Source organism: Erpetoichthys calabaricus, chromosome 5 (assembly GCF_900747795.2).
Source record: "Erpetoichthys calabaricus chromosome 5, fErpCal1.3, whole genome shotgun sequence".
Taxonomy (NCBI): domain Eukaryota; kingdom Metazoa; phylum Chordata; class Cladistia; order Polypteriformes; family Polypteridae; genus Erpetoichthys; species Erpetoichthys calabaricus.
In genome coordinates, this window is record NC_041398.2 from 105,247,431 (window position 1) to 105,273,772 (window position 26,342).

At 36.9% G+C, this 26,342-nt stretch overlaps 1 protein-coding gene across 15 annotated transcripts in view; it reads right to left on the minus strand.

Annotated features, from left to right (window-relative positions):
- ablim2 (actin binding LIM protein family, member 2) overlaps nt 1-26,342 on the minus strand; it is a 209,424-nt gene that overhangs the window by 83,313 nt on the left and 99,769 nt on the right. For 3 of the 15 annotated variants that reach the window (XR_007934926.1, XR_007934928.1, XM_028801896.2), the window contains 6 exons: nt 24,630-24,707; nt 21,397-21,543; nt 18,378-18,410; nt 12,437-12,554; nt 11,623-11,733; nt 10,500-10,556 (listed from right to left, as the gene is read on the minus strand). Coding sequence is in view for 1 of the 15 variants with exons in the window: in XM_028801896.2 (XP_028657729.1) it covers nt 10,500-10,556; nt 11,623-11,733; nt 12,437-12,554; nt 18,378-18,410; nt 21,397-21,543; nt 24,630-24,707 (544 nt within the window). In the remaining 14 variants the exon portion in view is untranslated. The remainder of the gene's footprint in view (nt 1-10,499; nt 10,557-11,622; nt 11,734-12,436; nt 12,555-18,377; nt 18,411-21,396; nt 21,544-24,629; nt 24,708-26,342) is intronic. The other 12 variants (XR_007934938.1, XR_007934939.1, XR_007934935.1 and 9 more) reach the window with 6 other exon arrangements.

The following is a 26,342-nucleotide window of genomic DNA, read 5'->3' on the forward strand; positions in this document are numbered from 1 at the left end:
AAGTGTGTAACACACACGGAGAAAGAAAGGCACATACTGAGATAGTTGCCTTCAAAGATGGAAAGTATAAAACCAGACTGGTGGCGAGAAAGCCACCTCAAAAATAGTGACAGAGTTTCAGACACACATGAACACAGAGGAAAGGCTCTGAAAGTACAGGTAGGGACAAGAGATAGCAAATATTTTTCAATTATTCAATTACCTGTCCATGGCATTATATATACTGTATACTGTAAGGGAAAGAAATCATGAGTGACAGCTGGGAGGTGGAATTTCTCCAGGAAGACAGAAGGTTTGCGAAGCAGCAGATGGCAGGGATCTTGGGTCTCTGCTTTGAGCGAGACAGCAAAAGACTATGCAAGTTTGGTACAGAAGGGGATTAGCTAATGGCCAATAGGGAGCAGTAGATGGGGCAAATTTAGGAATAACTGGAAATGTTGTCATTTTAAGAAGATGTCTGCCAGAACTGACAGTTGGTCACATAGTCCCCATCTGGAAGGAGTGGGACAGGAGAGAGAGACAGGGAGTATTTAAGGTTTGTGCAAGAAGACAAGCCACCCCACTAGGCAGAAATGGGTTTAAACTGCATATATGTGAATTTCCCCTTGTGATTAATAATCTATCTATCTATCTATCTATCTATCTATCTATCTATCTATCTATCTATCTATCTATCTATCTATCTATCTATCGAGGGTCAGGGAGGGGGCCAGTGTTTCACAGAGGGCACACTAAATTTCTGTTTTACAGAGTGGATGATGTTGGGCTTGAAACATTTTAGACAAAGTTTTATCTATTTGTTGCACTCCCACTCTATTTCAACTTAAAATAAATCAAGGAAATTTAAGGAAAATGATTAACGCCTCTGACTTTAATATTCCACGTGGCAAATACAACACTGTAGTAGATGTTTATTCCACGCCAACATGCCTCCAGGCAAGGATAGCACTCAGTACAACTGACTCATTTCCTTGTCTTCATTTACTGTTACTGATATGAGGCCTTGTGGTCAACATTTTCTTAATCCCGGAATATGCTGTGAAGACAGTTGGAAAACCAAGCACATTTTTTTTTATCTCCCTATATCTTGAGACCACAGAGGAAAAAAAACTTTTGTATGAAGTGGTAGGACTGGTTGAGTCTGATCAATAGGAATTCAGAAAGAGACAACTCTTACTCTTTTTGTGCCTTTGACTAACAGGGGTCATTTCATGTAGTGAAACCTATATGTTCTGATACTGGCTCACTTTTTCTTTAACAAACTAGAATTCTACAGTGCACATATTATTGTTTCTTTCTGAGATTTAAAAACATTTGTTGTCAAGCCAATAGGTTTAGTGTCAAAGCATGAATAAGACATAAAGATTACTGGTAAGTATCCATTCTTCCATTTTCTAAACTTCATTCCAAGGTCACAGGTGTCTTTCTCAATGAGTGTTTTTACTTTTCCCCCATTTGAATAATGTGTTAATGGCTTTGCTTGGAGTCACTTATATGCTTCAGATATAGTATATGAATTTTAATTAATGTATTAGAACAGAGAAATGCAACTAAAAAAGTATTGACAATGGGGCTATAACATGGGGTCTGGCTAGATTATCAAGTTGTTGCTTTTGCATGGCTAGCTTTTTGCATCTTGCTATGTATTTTTTTAACAAAAGTTGAAATAAAAAGGCCATTATAATGTATGTTACAATAACAGTCTAGGCTGAAAAAAAATGTTAAGCGCAACCAAAACATTCACATGAGTAAGTAAAGCTCTGATTTGTTCCAAACATGTTAAAGCCCTTCAAAGCAATTAGTCAAGGTCAGCAGTCTTCTGAAGTTTGGATTGCATGCTACCATTTGCAGGATACATTTCACCAGCTCAATATAATTTTAATATAAAGTTATGGGGAAGAATATTAAACAAATGTAAAAAAAATGAATGAACAAAGCAACATTATAATAATGACATCCTAAAAAGGCTGCATATTAGCAGATCATTACGAAACTTATATCAATATATTTTTTATCATATAAAGGTACACCTTTTTACCAGTTTAGTTTCTTGTGATAACAGTTCTGCTCTGTCAATGATTATACGTTGTTCTTCCTGGACTCTTTAATAGCTAACAGGGCTACAAATGACTAGAAATTGCAAGTACCTACTGTATCATGCTCCAGAATGAAACTTCCAGTTCTACATGTGAATAACTTATCAATCAAAAGCATTCATACGAATTACCATACTGAGCTTCCCACTTAGTACAAGTTAATGTTCAATTATTATAAACTTCTGTTTATATACATTACCTAAGCACATCATTGAAGAATGTCAAACTGCACCACATGTTATTTGTTATACTTTCATAACTAGCTGTTCATGCATGCATCTTCAGAGACATAATCAACATACTACACTCAATAATTTGGTACATAAGAAACATTCAGGAGCATTCAGAATAAAATGATGTAAGCATGAAAAACAGGAAAGTAACTGATAGAAGACTTAACAACGCCTGCCATGCAGCAGACTGCTGGGACAGAGCAGTAATTAAGGATTGAGTTGGAGTTGATTTCTCTGCAGTGTCTTTAGTAAAAGTCAGATCAGATTACCTTTTTCTATACAATGCATAGTATTTAAACAATACCTACACTTCCAGGAAATTCTTCAAGTTCTGATCGAAAGAAATACTTTTTTATTTTTACCTGCAAATTATAATACTTCACTGAATACTTGTGTAAGAAAGACAGACACTGTGTTTGTTCAAGGCTTAAACCTATTTTCAAAATTTAATGTTTTTAATTTTACATTTACTAGGGGGCTCTGCCCCCTGCTTGCTTCGCTCTCCAGCCCCCTGGGTGACAGGCGCCTGCTATCTCACGGCTGGGCCACTCAAAGGTTGTCGGGGCACTCTTCCGTTAAAGAAAGCAATTATATTTAAAGAGATGGTATATAGAAGAATATGCGGGGCGCAAGAGGAATACGGTTTGGTCCTTAGTTGTTATAGATGGAAAATCTGTTACTTAAGTATTTTACTACAACTGTCTATTTTAAATACCAATGACTAATAAAACATAAAAAGTAAAAGTAACAAAGTAAAAGTAGAAGTAAAACATAATAAAATGTAATAAAAAGTAAATAAAAAATTAAATTAATGCCTCATCAAAACAATATTATGAATTACTTTATCCTCTAACTTCTATTCTATAAACATTGCTTTTATGCATTTCTGTTTGCATATTGTTTGGAATATTTTTCTCTTTTGCGTTTACTGGATGATTCTCTTTGTTCTTGATTTTTATTATATGCAGCTCTTTATTGTTTATTTTCTTTTTTTCGACATTGATTATCAGTCGCTCTTTTTCTATAACAATGTAAAACTCGATGTTCTTGAAAAGATAATTTGCTTTTCTGCCTTGCCATTATAACCAACTGCATTGAAGGGTGAGTTACCACTGAGAGTGTCACAGGGTGGTACTGAGAGAGGATGTGCATAGGAGGAGTAATGATGGGGCGAGCACCGTGAAGGGAAGTGGTCAAGTCTGAATAATGCAGACACGACAGAAATTTTTTTTTTAATATAATAGAGAGACTTATATGGATAACACCTTTATTCAAGGTAATTAACAATGCTTGATTACATTTTTTTGTTTTTCTAATAGGAGCACAGGCAGGTGAAGTGACTTGCTCAAGGTCAGAGTCAGTAGTAGGATTTGAACCCATGAAATCAGTGACTGAATTAACAAATCTTAATCCCTACTCAACACTGCCTGCCTAATTTTATAAAATTGTACTATTTAAACAGTATATATTACAACTAGAGACTAAAACCTGATGATGCAGTTACTGTGATCCCCTTAAAACAATGAACGTGGAAAGTAGACTATATATTTGGTACAAATTCACACCCAGTCAGTGTCTGCTTAGAATATGCCAGTTCTCCATATGTGTCTTTATGAGTTGCTATGGCTTCTTTCCACATTCCCGATTCTTAACTAATCTGCTCTGAATGAGTAAGAGTGTGCCTTGTGTTGCACAAGTGCCTCTTTCCAGTGCTTGTTGTTACCTTGAGCCCAATGCTGCCAGCATAGATTTCAGTTATCTGTTTATCTTTTCATGCATGAGCTTCAGAGGGTCGCATTCCAGGCTTGTTAAAAGTGAGCACTACCACCTCAGGACACCAGGGGCACAATCACTAACTACCTTCTCTCCTTTTCCACTCACAGCTCTAAGAAGACACCCAGTGAGAGCAACTGACCCCACCCCTTCTGGTCCACAAGCTATAAAGGCAGGGTGGTCTTGGAAGGAGGTGTCTCGTTTAGATGATCAACCCGCACAACAGAGCTCACAACAACTTAGGCTAAGAATTAACAGTATTTTGTACCTTTTTGTTAATCTTAGCTCTACTAAGCACTTGTTCATTTTTGTTTTTATATTAGCAGGTAAACAGGGTGGCCTGGTTGCTTTTAATTGCATTGCCTCAATAGGAAGCCAGCATTACAAGGAGCAGTTTTGTAATACTGCACATTTCATGGTCATGGAGGCATTAATAACACCCATGTTTCTATGGAATTGTGAAAAACACATACATTTGGTAGATCAGAAAACAGATACATGATACTTATGAAGCTGAAATGCCCTTTCACTATCAACTCCAGAACAGAAAGAGGATATAAGAACTACAGCTGACATTATGGCTCATAAATAGCCTATTCAGAATGCAGAGTGCATATCAAAAATCATTGATAAGAAGACTTTTAGGAAAGAGCACACCTTTCACATGGGTTTATAACGTAAATCTGCCCAAACATTTGAACAACCAACACTATCACAGACACTTTTATCTGTTATGTACTATTTAAACAACTTTGGTTTCTAATAATTTAATTGTTGTATTGCATTTTAAGGCGTTCTTATGATTATGGTGCGAGAGAGTGGGAATGTGTTGCATACTGGTCAAACATGCAATTAAGAATATACAGTTAGGTCCATAAATATTTGGACAGAAACTTTTTTCTAATTTTGGTTCTGTACATTACCACAATGAATTTTAAATGAAACAACTCAGATGCAGTTGAAGTGCAGACTTTCAGCTTTAATTCAGTGGGGTGAACAAAACGATTGCATAAAAATGTGAGGCAACTAAAGCATTTATTAACACAATCCTTTCATTTCAGGGGCTCAAAAGTAATTGGACAAATGAAATAACTGGAAATAAAATGTTCATTTCTAATACTTGGTTGAAAACCCTTTGCTGGCAATGACAGCCTGAAGTCTTGAAGTCATGAACATCACCAGATGCTGGGGTTCCTCCTTTTGAATGCTCTGCCAGGCCTTTACTGCAGCAGCTTTCAGTTGCTGTTTGTTGGTGGGCCTTTCTGTCTGAAGTTTAGTCTTCAACAAGTGAAATGCACGCTCAATTGGGTTAAGATCAGGTGACTGACTTGGCCATTCAAGAATTTTCCACTTCTTTGCTTTAATAAACTCCTGGGTTGCTTTGGCTGTATGTTTTGGGTCATTAGAAAAAAGCTGTCTCTGTCCAAATATTTATGGACCTAACTGTAGGTGTACTGTGACAATATTTATACTTCTACTACTACTGTTAGAGATATGGCTAGAAAGTGAATGTTACAGAATGTTTTGAGGGACAATGTCACAATACAATATCACTTCCAGTGGCGGTTTGTAATGTGGGGTGCTGGGGCACCACACTCCAAAATATTTTAAAAAGTCTACTTAAATTAATTAGGTAATGAGAAATAATCATGAAATAAACGTGTTTATTTGCACAGCGAGCCTGGTGTCAGTGCATGTCAATATCAGTTAAAAGTTGGTTCAGACTTATATTTGTTTAATTTCTATGTGAAAAAGAAAATTCTGTGTGAATACCTATATTTCCGGAGTGAAGAACACCAGCCAAATGAGACTGTATGTAAGTCTTTGATCTTTTGGCAAGCAAGTGTCCTGAGGCTGCCCTTTAATCGGTTGCTTTCAGATTTTTCCCGGGGAAACAACTCTGTGTGCCCCAGACACTCCCACATTTATTGGTAGCGAATTAGTATTATTTTAGGTTTATGTTACTCTAGTGTGATTAAACAACTGCCAATGCACTATGTCATGTTCATGTCAGTTGTTCACAGTTCACACCCGCCGCTAATGTTATGTAATTACAGATGAGTGAGCATTACTGGGTGTAAGCAATGGCAGAGACACCTTTGACACTTCTTGATGGAAACCTTAATTTTAAAACAAGCATTTCAGACAGCTCTCTGTGTAAAAACATGTCGTATGCACACACTGCAATGATGAGCTGGCCATGCCAACATCCACAGAGTTCGATAAACCTGGCTAGAGAAACTACTGGAACCGTGCAGGTGAGTTTTGAGCTTCCAAACATCCACTTATGGATTATAGTGTTATTGTTTTTGGAATTATTGAAGTGACAATAAATTGTCACGTTATTAAGCTAACTATGAATACAGAAAGGGCAGGACTATGTGTGTGTGTTATTTGCAAGGAAATCAGTTTCTGAGATTTTTAGATTCCTGAGTTTTTAATGCTGCTTTTTGGGTTAGCTTCTGTAAGTGATCACTTCTCCAAACCTTGCATCAAAAGGGCTGAGAATGCTGTGATGCTTAAACCTATAATGTAACAACAGCTGCTTCGGTAAAAAAGGGCCTTCTTTTACTAGGCATTCTACAGCTGCTGCAGCTATTAACATTTAAAATACCCACGACAAGTAATCACAAAAGCAATTCAATGCTGTGCTAAGTAATGTTATTTATTTAATAAAACAAAACTAAATATTAATAAATACAATCAAGCATTTTTTTTGCATACAGCCTGAAAATAGACTTGGGGTGTTGTGATTCAGGTAGGTGGTTTATTATTCTTGAAAGCATTTCAAAATCAGTCCTTGATGCTCTTGTTCAATGCTGCATTGTGCAGCTGTCTTTTTTCTTTTTCATATTGTACACAAAAAGATCTACTCCAGCATCAGAAAATGTGAACAACTTGTGTGTCTTAGCAACTGGTCGAATATTAAGAAGGAAAAATAATGATGACAGTGGCAGACATGTCCACAATATTGTGTTTTTTTGTCATAATGTTGACAATAAATGGAATTTCTGAAATCCCCTGAGAATTACTTTCACTATATCATGATACTGACATTATTATATTTATAGCTGATCTGATGATGTTGTAGCTGTACATGTTTACATAATTCATAGGGTACTGTAGTACTAAACACCATCCTGTATAATTAAAAACATGTCTGTCTTTTATTTTTATACATTGTGTGTTTTATTCCCTTAGTATGCATTAGTTATAGGCCTACTATTTGTTATAGTCATACAGGTTAAGAAGGTAGAACTGAGCGAGAGCTCGAGAGAGAGAAAAACATTCACCTGATAGTGTTGTTTACCGTAGGTTATTATTGTTGTCTATATTGTGGGTGCTATCATGCCAGTTAAATGTTATTTATTTTTGTTTGTTTTATTTTTTGCACATAGGCCATATGTTTAGTTTTCTTCCTATAATAGCCAAGAAGAACAGATTTTTATTTTTAATGGCTGGGTCTTTGAATTTGTATGCATGCATCATCCAACATTGTGTGCAGGGTTTTTATTAGAGGATCCCCCTCATTCGGCTGCTGATGGTCACATTCTCTAAGCCGTCTTATCCAGGTGAAACTTTATTTGTCCACCTAATTTCTAATATGCACACCAACCAACAAATTTCTGGCTACGCTACTACTACTGCTACTACTACTAATAATAATAATAATTCTTTACAGTCATATAGCGCTTTTCTCACTACTCAAAATGATCACTGATCTACACTGTATACATTTTTTGCTTTCCTGTGTCAGTTAATTCCAGTTTTCTCAAACGATGATTGCAAAATATCTGTAGAATAAATAGTTGCGCAGACTATTGAGTACTAAAGGGTTATGAGTTATCAGACCTCTCACATGACCATTTTTCTTTTGAAAATAATGTAATGTGAATACTTGAAAAGTAACATGTCAAATAAATGTGAACAGTATGGCCACTACTGTTCTCCCAACAGATATCTATCAACAGGTATAATAAAAATGAAGCCTTACTGCATCACCCAAAAAATGAAAAAGGTAACTACACTTACTGAAGACTAGACAAGAAACAAGGCAAAAGTAAAAATGATTAATTAATTTAATTGTGTCTATGTTTTACCCTGCCATAATGTCCCATAGCACAAAGAAGATTATGTACTTCTGATACAGGAACCTGAAAATACAGTATAATACTAATTATCATAATCTGAAAATGATGTCTTCTACAGTTGTTTGTTGAGCCTTTTCTGGTTCCATGTTGCTGTGTTTGAAATGGTGTTGCAGAGCATAAAGTGCGTGATTATTCATATATGCCCATGGGGACCAAGTAAAAGGAATCACAAATGGTTGCCATGCAAGGTGTTTGTTTGCTTCCTCCACAGTTGTGAGCTTACTGAACTGGAAGTAGATTTGTGACACCAGGTAACTGCTAGTACAATCCGATCCTCTGCCACTTCCACTCTGCACTGCTTTAAAAGGACACCACTGAGCTGAGCACACTGGCTTATTTATGACTGCAACTGACTTTGAGCTTGCCTTTGTAAACAGTGTCTTTGGCAAAACCGACAGTGTCTTAGTGCACCAAACAATCCTTTCAGCTTTAAATAGGGTTTAAAAAAATAAAAATAAAACAAGGGTTTATCTCTTTTTATATGCAGAGGGCTGGCTGAATAAAAATCAACCCTAGTACACCAGAACATTTAAAAAAAATTTTGCTATTAGGGATGCTGTAATAATTGAAGTTGGGAATTTAGAGAAGAATGATATTTACACACATGACATAAACACACATAAATGCTGGCTACAGAAATCATTTTTAATGATAAATATATAACAAAAGATAATCACCCATGAGATATTACTGTTACAGATTGCTGAATTATGCCTAAAGTAGGTGTTTTAAAAAAAATTAGAGAATTGTTTCCAACCAAAACAATGTCAGCTGAATACTAAATCAAAGTAAAGATAATACAGGCAAAGCTAACTTAAACAGAAAGAAATAATCATTTTAGAAAACAAACAGCTATCTAAATAGACCCAGTTCTCTTTCTAGCACAGCTGACTCTGTATTTCAATTATATTTGTAAAATTCCCAGCAAATTTAAAAATACTTAAAACTGCATGAATTATTTGTTACACTTATGAAGGTCACAGACAGACAAAGTGAACCCTAGACATGAATGACTATAAATCCATTTCAGAATCAAATATTCAGAGCAGACAGACAGACAGACAGACAGACAGACAGACAGACAGACAGAAAGAAAGAAAGAAAGAAAGAAAGAAAGAAAGAAAGAAAGAAAGAAAGAAAGAAAGAAAGAAAGAAAGAAAGAAAGAACGGCAAGTATAACACACAGAATAGCATACACAATATACAAAGTGCCCATTTAAGCTGCAGTCTCTCTAAAGAACTATTGGTGCCACAACCAATGTGTCTGTTATAACTGGCTAGGGTTAAGATAGGCAACATGGCAAAAAGCATTGCATCATCTTATTGCTGTAGTCAATAAACATCCCCAATGGTACCTCATCACTGGTGGATTGTATCAGAAGCTAAGAATGCTACAGGCTAACAAGTCATTGAGAGTTTGGGCACTAAAAGTCACAATGGCCTCTAATTTTACCAGTATCCTTTATCCATTCCATATAAACGGAGTTATTTATTTCACACTCACCTTCCAGTTACTGAAAGTGACCACCTTAGTGCAGCTCTTATGGAGTGCTTATTCCGCTTTTTAGCATCTAATTCCTGGAAAGTTATACCGTATGTATAAGCAAAAATTACTTATTCCCCTTACTCAAATTTATTTTGCATGATAACACCCTTAATTTGTCCCTAAATGCAAGTTTTGACTGAGTTACTAAAGCAAAATGAATACCTCAATGTCAATAGTACTAGTGAAGGTTAATTAATAATTCACCACAAATATACACTGCCTAGCAACATTATGGACTTTTTCCAAAATGACAAAATGCAAATAAATTACCAATAACAATTAACAAATGCCTTTGACTCATTACTGAGTTTCTTTTTGTCTTCAAACATATAAAATCTTATGTAAAAAAATGACTACAAAGAACAATCAAGGTAATTACATCAAGGAAATGTAAGCCACCAAATGTGCATTTTTCAATGTAACAAAACACATCTGAACAATGTGGAAAGTTTCTAGTTTCCATACAAACAATACAGCAAAGCACAAAAAAGCCAAAATGAAAAAAAACAACCAAAACATTTGGGTATTTCATTTTTCAATAAAAACACACAGGCTACAAGCACCCACATGCAGAGGATTATAGCATTAACATGCAATAAACCATCTAGGAAACATATTAGATACAACTGGTTGCAGACTGCCAAATTCTGTGCTCTATTAAGTTAACTACCAGCCCACCAATGTTTCCCTTACGCTTTACCGTAATTTGGCAAACTGAGGAACTGCATCTTAGTTTCATTCGGATCCTGCTTGCCGCCTGCCAGAATGAACCACACTGAGGTCAGTAGCCATGCCAAACTAGCAGGACAATAAAAAAGAGTCTGGGATTTCCTGTTAGCTTAGCTTTAACTTCTAATTTACAACTTGAGCTATTCTTCCATTTTAAAAACATTTTTAAGAACAAACTCTCAATGTATCCCATATCCCTTGTCCCAGTATGTACTTAACAAGGAAAAAGCCAAACAATATATAAAATTACATTAAATTACATACACATTTCCAAGAAAAATCTTTGACTTACTGTAATTTTGCATTTTAAATAGGATGCTTGCTGTTTTTTTCTTATTTTGGTATGCTAGCATTCTAGCCTGCCACAGAGGCATTTTGAAGCTGAAATGCCATACCACACCAGCCTGAATCTCATGGAGAAAATACTGTCTACTTCATTTACAGTAAAACACAACAAAATAATTATTTGGTACTTAATAGTTCAATATTTTTTTGACTCATAATAGGATGGTGCCATCTGTCTGCACATTGTCCATTACAATGGCCAAGCCTCATCTTACGGGGCAATTTGTTATAGTCTAACAAGTGCTCTGTAGATGGGAAATATACTGTACAAACGAATAAATATACTGAAGCTCTTGTTTGTATGAATAAACATGCTTGCCCTTCCTTTGAAAAGACAGATACATTGGAAGGGCACCACACTTTAAATTAAGGTCCTGCTGCTTCCTCCTCTTCATGTGTACAATAATTTCAGAATGTGAATTTCTGCATAATACTCCCTGTCACTGTGCTGCTGAAATATATACTTTATTTCCATCTATACAATGGCATTAGCCGCTGAAATCACTCATAAATCTCTGTTGTTTTTGTCGAATCTATTGAGAATCCTTAAGCATTGTCCTTACAGCACAAATGCAAGTTTTAAAAAGCGTTCTCTAAAACATTTGTTCTATAAATGCAGGCTGAGGCCAGTCAGCTTTAACGTAGGAAACATTTGCATGCTTGCATGAAGCCTTTAACCACAGCACAATTTCTATTCTAAAGCTCTGTCACCTGATGGTTATAGCGGGACTGACACATCCAAGGTTTACCTTTAAAGTATGGGACATAGTTATGTCGAAACGTAGAAATGTTGCTGGTATAGAGAGGAAGTGAGCTGTAGTTGCCAGAGCTTACTGAACAGGTGCCAGTAGAGGGCAGTTCTGAGCAAAATAAGGAATGATTGAGGAAAAGAAGAAAGAGTCAGTGAGATATGAAACACAATGCATTTATGTGGTGACCTCTTAGAGGCAGGTGACTCCATGAAGTGCTATTTTGATAAGTTCAGTCATATTGCTAACACCTGCATACTGTGGTACTACTATTAGGGCATTAATAAAGCCACCGCTCAAATTCACATAAAAAAGTAAATCATTAGGCTTCACAGCAAACATCTGCAAAAATGTAACATTTAGAAAGATTTCTACAGTCTGTTTCAGTTACTTTATAGCTTATTTCAAAAAGTGCAAAAATTGTTGATCTACCACTGTAATTAAATTTGCCTAATGCTAAAGTTTACTGTAGCCAAATTCTGTCACAAGCCACAGATAATGAAAGACATATAATAAAGCTAACAGTAAAGGAACTGTCTAAAGAGTACAGCACATATTATTATATGTAGCCACTGAACACTGAGAAATCAGAAGCAGGACTTGGACTGAAAAGCATGAAATCCTTGCAGGAATGATCACTTGTCTCTGTGTTTGTACTTTGACAGTAACATTATCTTTGCTATGGCCTACCTATTAATTTGTTATCAAATACACTATGTACAGTATTTACAAAGTGAAATAAACTGTGAACAAATCCTGACTGGTTTGCTCTACCATCTGAGAGTAATGTGTAAAATGATATGTTGCAAAGTACCTGGTCTGCTATAGTTCTGAGGTGAACGTGTTGGTGTATACCTTCCGTATCCCAAAGAGCTTGTTGAGCTTGGGCTGGAAGCTCGTTGCTGCCGTGGTGATTTGTCACCTTGATCACCCTAGAAAGACAGTCAAAACAGACAATGAATTAGATTTCTGTGGGATGATGAAAAATAGCTGCCTATTTATAGCCCACATAAAAAAGAATCTGTAAAACAGAAATGATCTGTTGTAGGTCTGCAACTGTTGACTATTACGCTTATCAATTAGTAAGTTGATAAATATTTCAACTGAAAGTATAAGTATCGTATTCAAAACTGAAAATGTATTATTCCATTTACAATGCTCTCCTTCATAAGAATAGTTCTAGCTTGTACACCCTAAAATTACGTTTTCCCAAAAAATACAATTCTTATTGCTAACTATAAGGTGTAGTTTAACACTTTCTAGGCTTTTGTCGACAAAAGTCGGCATCAATGACCATAAGGCCAAAACAACTGTTAAGTGTTTTGACAAAAGTTGACTATAATGAATTGTTAGATTTTATCCACTACAGCACAGGAACAACAGCAAAATGAACTGAGTCTTATGCATATCAAGCTTCTTTTTCCTTGCAGTATGGTATCAAATGCTTACTGTCATTATCATCAAAACAAAACCAGTGTGGAAGAAGTTATGGTTATTGTTGATGACTCAGATTCTGCACTCATGTAAAGGCATGAGCTGCCAGAAGAAACAGAAAAAAGTAAAACTGGGAAAATTATTTCCAAATGTGGGAGATATCACAATTACTGTGATGAGATTTCTTTTTAGGTGCTTCCATACCGTAATTGTGCTCCCATGATTTTCCAAGCAGGCTCATTTTCACAGATCTTACAAAGACACAGATTTCTTACCAGATGTGAAAGTGAAATAACTACAGATATTTGAGTTCTTTGGTCTTCAAGCCTGCACAGTATTTACATCCTCCACCTATACCATTATCTCAAAATGTGATTTACATTACTTTTTGCAAGTAGGTAATAAATGTAAATAAAAATTAGGCAACAAATTAATATCACAATTCACTATATTTCTACCAATTATTATCAATAAAACCACCTGGCTGTTGCAACTCTAATGTGTGTCCTAACATCTAATAATAAATTCTTTTCAAAGTTCAAGGTACAGCACATGGTTTACTGATGGGCTGTCACAGTTATGTGGTGCTTAGTGCAGATACATCATGGACCAGGAGCTCTGAGTTCAAATGCAACACCCAGTTATTAACTGTGTTGCAGTTTGCACATTCTCCCAATGTCTATGTGTTTTTTTCTCCTAGTACTGCACTTTTCCTAGTACATCCACAAAAGGTCTGTTTTTGGTTAACAGGTAATTCTAAATTGGCCCTTTGTGCATGTGTGTGTATGAGTAAGCTCTACAGTGGACTGTGGTGTTCCTTCTAGGAATGGTTACTTACAATGTTGAAGGGACAACAAAAAGCTAGTAAAACCTTTTAGTCCTACATAACCACTTCTTCAAGTCTCTGTGTCCTGATGAGTTGTTTTTTAATGGTGAAATCCATAGAACATCGTTACAGAAGATCTTCCCTACTATATTCACCCACATAATTATGTTTTGCCTAAGTGTGTCAGTAAGCGAGTCAGTCAGCCTGTTCAGTTTCTCATTAGGCTGTGTGTAATTCCGCTTTTTAAGTGCATTTCTCCGCCTACAGTTGTCATAATGTCTGATTGTCCATTTGCATGAAACAACCTAGCTAGTGTAGAATGTTTTCATTGAAATTTGTTGCACGTATTCTTCATGAAATTGTGGGAAAGGTTCAGTTATGGTTAAGATATCTTGAATACAGTGTACTGCCTGCAGAATTTTTGAAATTACAAAAACACAAATTTAAAAAGCATAGGTGGATTTTAAACGTCTTTAAACAGAGAAACTCTCTGTGTGACCTCAGTTACTGATTAATTTACTGTTTCAAATTTTCCATGACAGAGGTTATTTTTTTCTTATATCTTTTGTGTGTTTTCCTTTTTTAAACATCTGATAGACACACCTGGTGGCAAATTCAAACCCCAGTACAAGTTGTACCGTCGCATTATTTGTTTGCGGACATACAGGCAGACTTCAATATCAGCTTTAACTCTCAATCAGGTACTTTCTTCAGTTGGAATAGATATAAGGATAAAAATATTTAATAAACAAAACTGTGATATCTCTGTCTTTGTAAATAAACAAAATTTTAAAATGCTCCAATTTTCAAAAGAGTTAATTAGGTAACAGAATGTCTCTGAATGTTATGCCAATTTGTTTCCAATTTGTTTGAATTTTTGACATGGTGCTGGTTTCTTAATAAGGTGCAGTGCAATGGTGCATGGACATTACAGGAGCTTTCCAGGGTCTCATCATCCCACTTACAAATGTTTGAGTTGCAGCCCCATTTGTCAATTCACTAGGTCAGCTTTATTTATTTATTTATTTATTTATTTATTTATTTATAGTTCTCAGGTCATTGGTCTCAATTTCCTCTTTTGGTCATTGGTCTTTCAGCTTCTTTCACAGTATGATCAAGGAAAATAACAGTACAAAAAAGCACATGAAACATGCAGGCTAACAGGCAACAATTGCTGGATAATCAGTAATAATGACTGCATTAGATTATGTCATAGCTTTTCCATGAAACCTCTATTTTTCTTTATTTGCTTGTAAGTTCACGAATCCTACAGACTTCATCTGGAGGTTTGCATTGCTTAATGCAGTCTGTGCAAGGAAATGGGGTCTTAGCCTCTGCAATTGTGCTACATTTGTAGTGATATGGGTTAGAATATTATTTGATTATAATTTACCAAAACCTTTTATTAACACACCCAAGCATAATCTTTACTTAACTACATTCTCTTTCTAAAACATTATGTCAATTTCCATATCATCAGAGAAATTACTTTTTAAAGCTTTACGTGAATTTAAACACTCATGCCCTGGTCAAACTTGGCTAATTAAAGGTAATAATTTAAGATCTGATATTAAATCATTTTGAACATCAATTTTGAAATAATTACAGGTAATTAAGCAATTTTGACAAGGACACCGATCAGTGCACAATTGCTGTAAACACACACAAAGTGCACCTGCGATGGTATAGCAACGTGATCCGCAGCAACAACCGGTTGGTTACTTCCACCCACAGAACAAGCAGCCATGCAGGCATATAAAGAAATGCTGGCTTGATCAGTTGAGCGATGATATGCACAAGTCAACATCACTCTGTGTCGAAAAGTGGACCTTGCGGGTGAACACGAGACAAACACTAGGAAGAAGACTTTAAAAAGATCATTGTAGATAATTTACTTTCCAATTGTGACAGTGGCATTAAAACCAATACTCTGCACAGTTTACTATTAACTTACTATTAGCAGGAGACAGGTCTTCAGACTATATGTATTCCTCATTCACCCTATACCCTATCGATCCACTATCACACACATGTGCCTTGGGGAGAGCTTAAAGGCTCTGGTGGTGGTAATTCCTTGCCAATCCACAGGGTGCCACTGTATTCGAATGCCTCTTCTCTTCCTCCCTCTACAGACTGGATGACTGACCACCTCACCACCTCTGACGTCACTTCTGGTGTACGTCCACCTGGACCCGCATCTGCCTTCCTGGCTGTCATTTAACCGAAAGTGTCACAATCTTGGATAGTTTTATCTGAGACTCACGTCCTTAGGGACGTTTTTTGTTGAAAAACTGCATTATTATTTTTGCCTTTACAATATACAGGGTCACAGTCTCACCCGAAATTTTTATCTTTGTCTTCTCCTCTTCCACACTGGCATAGTCGGCAAGATTAATAAAGATTTGTAAGCTGAACGAGTCCCAGGATGTTGTAAGAACTTTTCAGGCCATGGCAGCGGAGTTGCAGGCACTCTGAATCCAGGTGGGAGAGCAACTGATTCAACTTGCCTAGGAGGAGGTACATATTCAAGCACGTAGGGCTATCCACCGGGAGCAACAGATGGAACCGTCCCAGGTATTGTTGCTTTTACATTCTTGATGACGATGTTGAGACTTATTCCCTTACATTTGAGCACACCTCTGCATGTCATCATTGGGACCAAGCAGAATGGGCACACATACTGGCGAATTCCTGAGGGAGCCAGCTCAACAGCCTTATTACGACCTCGAGGTGCAGGCCGCTGTGGACCATACCTAACTTAAAACCGAGGTACTGCTGAGGTATGGGATAAGTCTGGACCGGTAGGTAAGGCTTGTAAGGAGTGGTAATTTGACCAAGAGCAGCCAACCTACTCCCAGGCTTTCAATTTATGGGGCAGAGTTGGGTGTTGGTTAAAGCTGAGGGGAAATGATTCTATGAAAATTGTCAGGGTCATGGCTTGCGACTTTCTCCTAAATGCCATCCCTGGCCGGTGTGATGACTTGATGTTCAAAGTATGGACAGCCTCATTGCAGCCATAGTGCCATATCAAGTGGCCTTGATAGTCAAGTGCTTGGAACAGCTTGCTGATTGCCACGAGCTCTGGATGAGATGTGTCGCCATACCTAAGCTTACCTGCCGCAAGACAGAATCATCGGTTAGACCCAAAAAGAAACCTGCACCTCTCCTCCGCTTGATACAAATGTGAGGAAATGGGTCACACCACACCATCATGCTCCTGCTTCAGTGAGCCAATGGATTGTAGCTGGGCGCAAGGAGAGAGGTATTGTTTTACCGCCAATCCTTTGACCCTTCCCTACACTTCGTGGTTGTTATTAACAGGCATAAAGTCACTGCAATGATAGATTCTGCCAGTAACATTTTGTTGCTCACAATGTTGTGCTCCCACAACTGTGGGAAATAGGTACAACAAGTCTAACCTGCATTCACTAAGAAAATTGTTGGTACCACCTCTTGTATAATTATCTATTAGTGGGTTACTTGTATAATCAAGGTGGCTATTATGCACAATCCATCCTACCCTGTTATAATGGGTCGAGAATGGTCGCAAAGTAAAAGCAGAGAAGCACAAACTATTCCAAAAAACCACTGGGCCTTATTATAGATGGGGAACATCCGTCTCAAACTGTCTCCACGCTGTGTTTCCAACCAGTTACACATTGGAGACATGGCTAACCAGTATGACATTGGCGGCATGGTGTTGACTCGTTCTGACACCTCTACAGAGATATAAGTCGAGCCATCATAGCTCATCACCACATCTATTAAGGTCACCACTAATCCTCCATCTAATTTATATTTTCAATTTGGGCAAAGTCTGGCTTCTTTTAAAGGGAAGCAGTGGAATGATGATTCCCTAAAGTTTGCCAAGAATGCAGTTGTTCAGGTTAATGGCCAACCCATGTCTCATCCCATGCCATCCGGTTCACACTTTGCATTAAAAAATGATTTATTGTATTGTGTAGTGGAACAATACAGTGAGGTGAAGACACTGCTGCTACTTCCCTGCACCTCCCAACGGCAAGTCTGTGAACTGGCTCAAGCAAACATCCTAGGCGCCTATTTGAAGCAAACATCCTAGGCGCCTATTTGAAGACATTAGAATGGATTAAACTATTTTTTTGGTCTGGAATAAATAAGGAGGTCCGCTGCTTTTGTGCAACTCATTTTTCACCCAAGTTTTCAGGTTAAATAACAGTCACTCTTATTAAAATTACAATTAAAGCTGAAATATGCAGTATTTCAGTACAAGAAGTATTAAAGTGTATTTTTTATGAAGTTAAATATATAATAAAATGAGCATTCAGTTTAGACTGGAATTGTGTGGAGTTAAAAATTAAAACAGCCTACAGGACTGTCTTTGTTACACAAGGTGCTGGCAGTGAAAGAAAAGTATTGTTTAATAAATAAATCTTGCTTTCAACAAAAGCAATCTGATTCTCATACTAGCAATTAACCAGCTGGAACTACAAGAATTACAAGAAGAAAAGTTTACCTCTGTAGGTGTTGGAGAAAGCAGCTGGGGTGACTGAAAAATATAAAAATATTGCAAGTAGAAAACAAACAAACAAAGAGAAAAGAAACAAAAATTAGTAATCAGACTGTATCACTTGTTTGAGGCTGAGGTCAGTCTAATTTTCTTTAGTGTTAGTTAGATTGAAGCAAACTTACACTAATTCATTTTTTACACCTGTTTTAATTTTGGAGAAGAAACTGATTTAATTTGAAGATACTTAGATATCAATAAATTGGTCAATGATCTACACCTCAGGCAAAAACAAAAAAAAATCCAAGTTCAGAGAGCTAACACAGCAACTTTGGACTAAGGCTTGAGCAGAGTCTACTGTAGACTTGCTTCTGACAATGTCTGACCATGAGCAAGTCACTTCACCTGCCTGTGCTGCAATTTGGAAAACAAGAGAAATGAAACCAATTGTATAATAAATGTTGTACATCGCACTGGATAAAGGTGTCAGTCAAAACACAAGTAATAATAATATGATTAGGTCACTGGAGCTGCTTACTCTTGAACATGCTATACACAATTGCCCATGAGTAAAACATTTTGCATTTGAATCAATTCCTGTTTTTTCCGGTTTTTCTTGGTGACTTGGCTTTTGCTCACAGTTATTGCAAAACATAATTTTACAGCAAAGTTTACGCTTTTGAATTGAAAAAGCTAATCAGTAGCAACAATGAGAAATTTAAGTATATTATTATTATGATTTTTAGTACTAGGGTGTTGTACCGTGTTAGCCATTATGAATGTAGAGAAAAGCCAAGCAAAATGACACCTTTTATTGGCTAACTAGAAAGATTACAATATGCAAGCTTTCGAGGCAACTCAGGCCCCTTCTTCAGGCAAGATCTGCCTGAAGAAGGGGCCTGAGTTGCCTCGAAAGCTTGCATATTGTAATCTTTCTAGTTAGCCAATAAAAGGTGTCTCTTATGATTTTTAGAAATATATGGTTTTCATTTGCTTGTGTGTTCACTCAAGTAGAGTATTTCTTTTCATGTTTTCATCAGATGCATGTAATCTCTCTGTAAAGTCCGCATATGTGAATATATATGCAAAACAGTGCTTGAAGTGGATATACATAAATGCTGGTACTCTGTGCGTTACACTTATGTATTAATGTGAAGCGCAAGGAACACAGAGCAGTAGCTTTGTTACATTGTGACACAATTTCTGTGACTTCTCCATTAGAAATTCAAGTGTTGCGCTCTAAGACTGATGCTGAGGTATTGTGCAATTTAAGCTTCGGGACAGACAAGCTAGGTGGTCAGTCCTCCTTGTAGTTTTCAATGCTGGGACCCAGGGTTGGAGGCCATCAGAGCAGAATGGATAAGCACGATGAGAATCAGCATGCACATAAGAGTGTCGAGAGTCAACAGCAAAAAGCAGTGCTTGCAACTTCCTTGAGCCTCAACCAAACTTTCTCTTTTCATTTCACAATGTAAACACATCTCTTTTTTCCTGTCCAGGATGCCCCCCCTTCTTCAGTCATACGTTCACCCTATTGGGTGGTGGTGCTATTCACGTGGCCTGTTAATCTCTTCTGTTGTGTTCTTTGTTTGCTTAAAGAACACTGCAGAACATGTCTGTTAGCTTAATAATAATAAATACTGATAAAAAGTATAAACAAAAACATATGTTGGTTAATTTTGGGGCAAATTTCAGCTTTTTAACTGAATGGGAAACAGTGCTTTTCTTGGTTAGTGTGTCAGTAAGTGAGTCTGAATCTTTGCATTTTACATACTGTACAGTTCATGCACTGCATTTAGTTATCCAATTCAATGATATAGAAAGACTAAATTCTGCCCAACAGTGATAGGTGAAAAACCACGCCTGGATAAGTCAACCATTTCACTTGGTTCACACTCACATCCACATTCACTCATACAGGGCCAGTTTACAGTCTTCTCTCAACTTAACGTATTCACAAGTTTGACATGTGGAGGAAAATATCATACAGTTCAAATGCAACATACACCTACAAATAGAAGCATAAATGAATTGTACATTCAGTCATTAGTATTTATAAGCTCTTTACAGCATTTTTAAATGTATGCCTAGTTTGGCTCTTTTGTAAGTCCCTTTGGATAAAAGTGTCTGCTAAATAAATAAATGGTAATGTAAATGTACATGCCTGTAGCTATCTACATTACTAAGACAAAACTGTATCCACCTGCAGTCACACATTTGTACTCATAATCAAGTCATTACGTCCCAATTTTACACTTGCAACTGGTAATCAATTAATGTTAGCAAATGAAGAATCCATTAAATTAATTTCAGCATAAACAGATATTTACTAAGAAACTAACTTACAATATTCTGTGAAATCCTCAAGGTATTTCCAAGAAGACAAATCATCTCATTTATTTTACATTTGTTATTTTTAATTTTTATTGTAATAATTTATATATTTAATACTGTAATGTCATGTTTATTTTGTTCTGTGACGCACCGGGTTGTGATTCATTGCATTTTCTACTCAATAAGATAAAGTTACACATTTTAATACATTCCTGCTTATCATATAAGAATTTCACTGTTCACATGAAAACACTACTACTGTACATAAGTACAGTACTACGGTACAAGTAAATGTGTTATGTGTTTATTGTTGATTGTGCAAGATAGAAAATATCTTTTATTTTGAATCTTACTACAACTTACATATAATGTTTATGACTAAGCAGAGGCATTTATGCCACTATCCTAAAACAACAATACATCCTAATTTCCTAAACTATTGCTTGAATTTGTCAGTATTCATAAAATAACATGATTATTCACAGAGAAACACACTTTGTGAGATAAGTTAGCATTACATTAATAAAGAAATGTCATTTGAAAACACATTAACAGAACATCTGGTCTGCTAAAAGTTTACTAGACAAAATATAACTGCAAACCTTTAAACATTATCTTGAACTAAGTTACAGCACATTTTGATTATCTTTTTTTTTCATTTGCCTTCCAAATGCAATTTTTTAAAGTCTAGTACCTCCCCGAAGCTCTGCCTGTCATCAGATGGGTAAGTGATATATGGAGAGTAGGTGAGCAAATCTGGACGATCAATATTATAAATGGCCTTTGTTTTAGGAAGGGCAGCCAGATCCCTGTAGTCAAGAAGTTCATCACCAAGTTTAGCCTAGAAACAGAAGAAAAAGAATAGGCAAAATTACACAGGAAAGCTTTTCATTCCAACCAAATAATACAGTGGTGAAAATACAGTCCTGAAACAGACTGGACCTTCATTTAGGGACGTTCTCTGTCTTGTGCTCAAAGGCTGCTGGGATTGACTCCCAACCCTCATGACTTTAAACTAGCATTCATACAACAAGGCCCTTCTTAGAGATTCTCCTTTCACAGGAAAGTCTGCATAATGTAAGGATATACTGGCACACTGTTGATCTAGTGAGGGTAGGAATCATACATGGATCCCTGCACTGGCCTCACATGCCCATTCCCAGTGGCTCACTGGTCAGGAGGGTCCAAGTGACAATTAAATCAATGGAGTCTTGGAAGTTGAACCCAGGTGCAGTGGTAAGGCTCTTGGGTCCCCTGAAAGTTCAATTTTTAGGTGATATTGCCATTCCAGAGGTCTTTCTGTGACCTTGTAAACTCGCAGCACCATAAACTATATGGGGCTTTCCACTATATGGTAGCACAACTGATTTATTAATTATTATTCTAAATTTCTTTTATATTTACATTTTCTACTGTATTTCGACCTGATAACAGCTATTAAGTTATATACCTCACTGTCAGCGGCAGTACTGTATATTCTGAGCACAGTTTGAACATGTCAGTAGCTTCAGCATGTCAGCAAAATTCAGAACCACTCAGCTTTACCGAAGCAGTCTGAGTTCAATTGCATTATTTTGTAATTTGTGTTATTGTGTTTTCACAAGGTTTTACTGTATTTGCATTTTACTATTAAATACATAGCATGCATAGATTACTTTGTTTTTCCCCTGTCACTAGCTTTTCACGTGAGGCACACTGATCTTAACATAAATTACTGTTGTGTATATTGTGTAGTATATGCTGCCTGCTCACCTAGTAGAATGAAGTTATAATATTGTATTTAATGTCTAATGAATACAAATAAATATTGGCACTATGGAAAGTAAAATTTATGTATTAGCATAAATAAACATAAAAGTAATTAACAGCTTCTGCAGCATTAGATTTAGCATAAATTAGACATGACAAGCAAATAAGATATGTCAAGCAAATAGTTAAATAAAGACATTAGTCATATTGCATTTTTTAGTTAAGCTTGAAGCAAAATTACCAATATTGGGAAACTTAGAAAGATAGAGCAGGAAGAGAATGATGCACAAAAACTATCGAGGGCAAAATAAGGGGGGGTATGAACACCTGTTGTTGGAAGGCCAGAAAACAAGGAATACAACAAAATGGTCAGGGTTGGCACGTGAGAAACCAGCTGGAATAGTGAGTCAGCAGAAACAGCAAATGCATTGTTACAACGCGGTCAAGATGATGTAATGTGTGGAAAATAAAATTAGTGTATTCATGTATTAGCATAAATAAATATAGAAAAATATATGAGCATTAACCTTAGTGCAGATATTAATGCAAGTCAGGCCTGTCAAGCAGATAATTAAATAAAAGCACATGTCATATTTCTTTTTAATTAAAGCTTAGCTTTAAGCCACCAAGTATACAGTAGCTTGAAAGCCAAGGAAGGGGAAGTGATAAGAGAAAGCCCAAAAATGGAAGAAAGAACATCTGCCCGGCCGAGACCAACCAAAATTGGCAAAAACAGAAAATAAAAATGAACAATGGACAGTAAAAATACCGGTGGCCAGCTGCAGAAGGAAATTAGGAGATAATAATGGTTCCCATGAGAACTCAAGGTACCGGCTGGACAGGTGCAGAATGAGCTAATTTGAGCGAGGTCAGGAAGATAAGAAATAACTATAAACTGTGATTCTTGGCCTGTGCAGCACTCAGTCCAATTTGGCTGTATTGGGTTGAGTCCGTGTTATTATTGTTGTTTTATTGCAATAAAGCTATAAACTCTGTTTGCCTATCCTCTGAGTCCTAATAGCCTTCATTTCAGGTAAAAGCCTTTTGGTGACAATTTTTCGCCACGACAGCACTTGGCTGAATAACACACCTTTTTTATTCAACATGCTTTTAATTTTGGTCTTGGCTGGTGGCAGGGGTTGCAGGAGGGAGCCCAATATCTTGTCAGGTCCAGTGACTTGCGGAGTTAGGATCCATCTTTGGTGGGAATGAATAAAGTGCAAAGGGAGTGAAAAGGCCTTTTGCAGAAATAACAAGAAATTTTGAATTGAAAGATTGTGAATTTTCCGATGCAGAGGCTTTACAGGTTAGACTACCATGTACCCCAGAAAAATGTTTAGGTAGTAACCATTTATGAATTAGTGAGCTTGGAAGAGAAAGTGAACTCAGTTTCGGAATGTATGAAAGTTATTGAGGAACACTCATATGAAATATTAAATATATGCCATTGTTATTTAATATAAGCTAAAGCTAGCTAAACAATTGAAAGTGCCTTAGACAATAATAATAATAATTCATTACATTTATATAGCGCTTTTCTCAGTACTCAAAGCGCTATCCACACAGGGAAGAACCGGGAAGGGAACCCACAAACTCCTTACTGCAAAGCAGCAGCACTACCACTGCGCCACCTGTGAGGATCCTGGATAACTGATCAGACATAATACAATCTATTAAACTACACTTTTCCATCTCCTCTGTAAAGTAATATTTACCTTTGTCAGGATTACCAAAGAAAAAAACATCTACAAAAAGATTCTACTAAAGTAAATTGTTTAAGAGCAGGGTCATAAATAACCATGAAAAAGCTTGTTACATGATGGAATACCAATTGGTAGTCTGAAAGAAAAGTGATTTGATGCACAGAAGGTGTTCTGTGTTTTTGCCTTTATATAAAAAGACCAGAGATTGGTTACCTGGCGCATTTTTTTACTATAAAGTTTTTTTGGGAGAGTTTTTTCTTTTCTTTTAAGAAGTCAATACTTGGGGCTGTCAAAACATTGGGCTTGTTAAAGTCCATTGAGGCATTCCTTATCTGATTTTGGGCTATACAAGAAATGAATTGTTGTTGTTATTGTTGTTGTTGATGCCAGTGTAACCCCTTCCACTGCCATAGTCATACAGTTTGCACATGGTTTTATGGCTTCAGTTAAGGAAAATGCTTCTCACTGTACTCACATAAATGATCCGGCTTGGAGATCCTGAAGTGTTTGATGCTGGCACAGAAGTGATACTTTCAGAAGAAGTTCTTGTTACCTGCAAAGGCGAATAAAAATGTAATATTTATACATAAGAGGTCTTAATCTATCAAATTTGCGGTCATTAGAAGATGGCGTCTAAAGGGAGCCTGCAATAGATGGGATGTCAGTAACATGCAAGGAACCCACAAAACAAGCTAGTGCATATGGGGACCACAATAACCAGTCACAATAAAAGTCTGTGGTTGAATTTTGAGAGAACAATAAAAATCCCAGAAGAGTCCGACATGAACTTGTGAACTCCATACAGAATGTGATCTAGCTGAGAGTGGGATTGCAGTGCTTACAGTGACACCACAGTACTGCCAAGGAGTTCATTAAGTATAAAGAAAATCATGGTGTTTGAAATATGTATGTGCTCATACACTACTGAAATTGCCATTTGGAATGATAGTTCCTTGAGCAGTGAAAATAATGGATATTACAGTGTATATTATCAAAAGTGAGACAAATATAATAAGTTCTCATTTACAAACGGAAGAAACCAAAAAAAACAATACATAAATATGAATGAACAAATGCATCGTGATTACTTCCTTCATGAAACTATCATGTTTTTAATCAAACTATTTACTTCCCTTCAGGCCCGCATACAATGCTCACTGTCATTGTTAGCTTTATCACCTGTAAGGAACAGATGGGATGCCCAAGAGATCGAAGGACCAGGAGAAAGATCAAGCACAGGGCATTATCTCCCCTGAAGTGCTAGATGGCAGCCCCCCAGGATTGCAACATTGTCTCGGATTCCCACAGGGCAGCATGGGACATGGATTTGTTAAACCTGTTGGGTTCCATGGGTGCCACCAAGGGTTGCTGCAGAGGTTGGGGAGCCCTATTTGATGGGGTTTCTGTCTCATCCGGAAGTGCTTTCAGACCACGTGTATGGGAGACTGGAAGCACTCCCAGGTGGAAGATAAAAGGACCTGCCTGCTTCAAATGGACAAGCCAGAGTCAAGAGGAAGACGGACAAAGCTTGCTAGAGGAGTAGTGGAGGAGGAAGGACAGTAAGATACAGAGACAAGAAAATAAAGGCATTTATATATGCTGCTTTCATTATTGTGCTTCATTGTGCCTTTGTAACTGTGCTGTGCAGGTGGGAAAAAGCGTTTCCCACTGAAATAAAGCCAGTGTGTTTTGCTAGACTTTTGCCTTGCGTCTGTCTGTGTTGGGTTGAGGAGCTGGAGAACCGGTGTTCACATACCCCAATGACACTTGAAGAAGACTTCTCATCACCAAGTAGGTTTCAAAATAGGCCTGACTAGACCTCTTTTATGCCCATGCACCCCCATAACTTTTCCCTGATATCCCTTTGGCAGTCAAATACCTCTTCATTATAGAGAGAGAGACAGAGAGATGGAGAAAGCAGTCATGCTCGTAATCTGCATAGGCACATACTGCATAGTTTAATCAATTCCGACAGAAAACTGTAATTTATCAGTTTCTGAAGTGCTCAAGTCTGGAAGACCAGACTTTGTTAATAAGACAGATGAGGTGATGGATGAGGTACTATTAAGTACTTAAACCTAACATGTCTGGGGTGTGGAAAGAAAAGCAGAGGACCCAGAGAAAACTCAAACAGGCACTGGGAGAATGTGCAAACTCCATTGTATCAAACCTGCAATTCCTCTCTTGA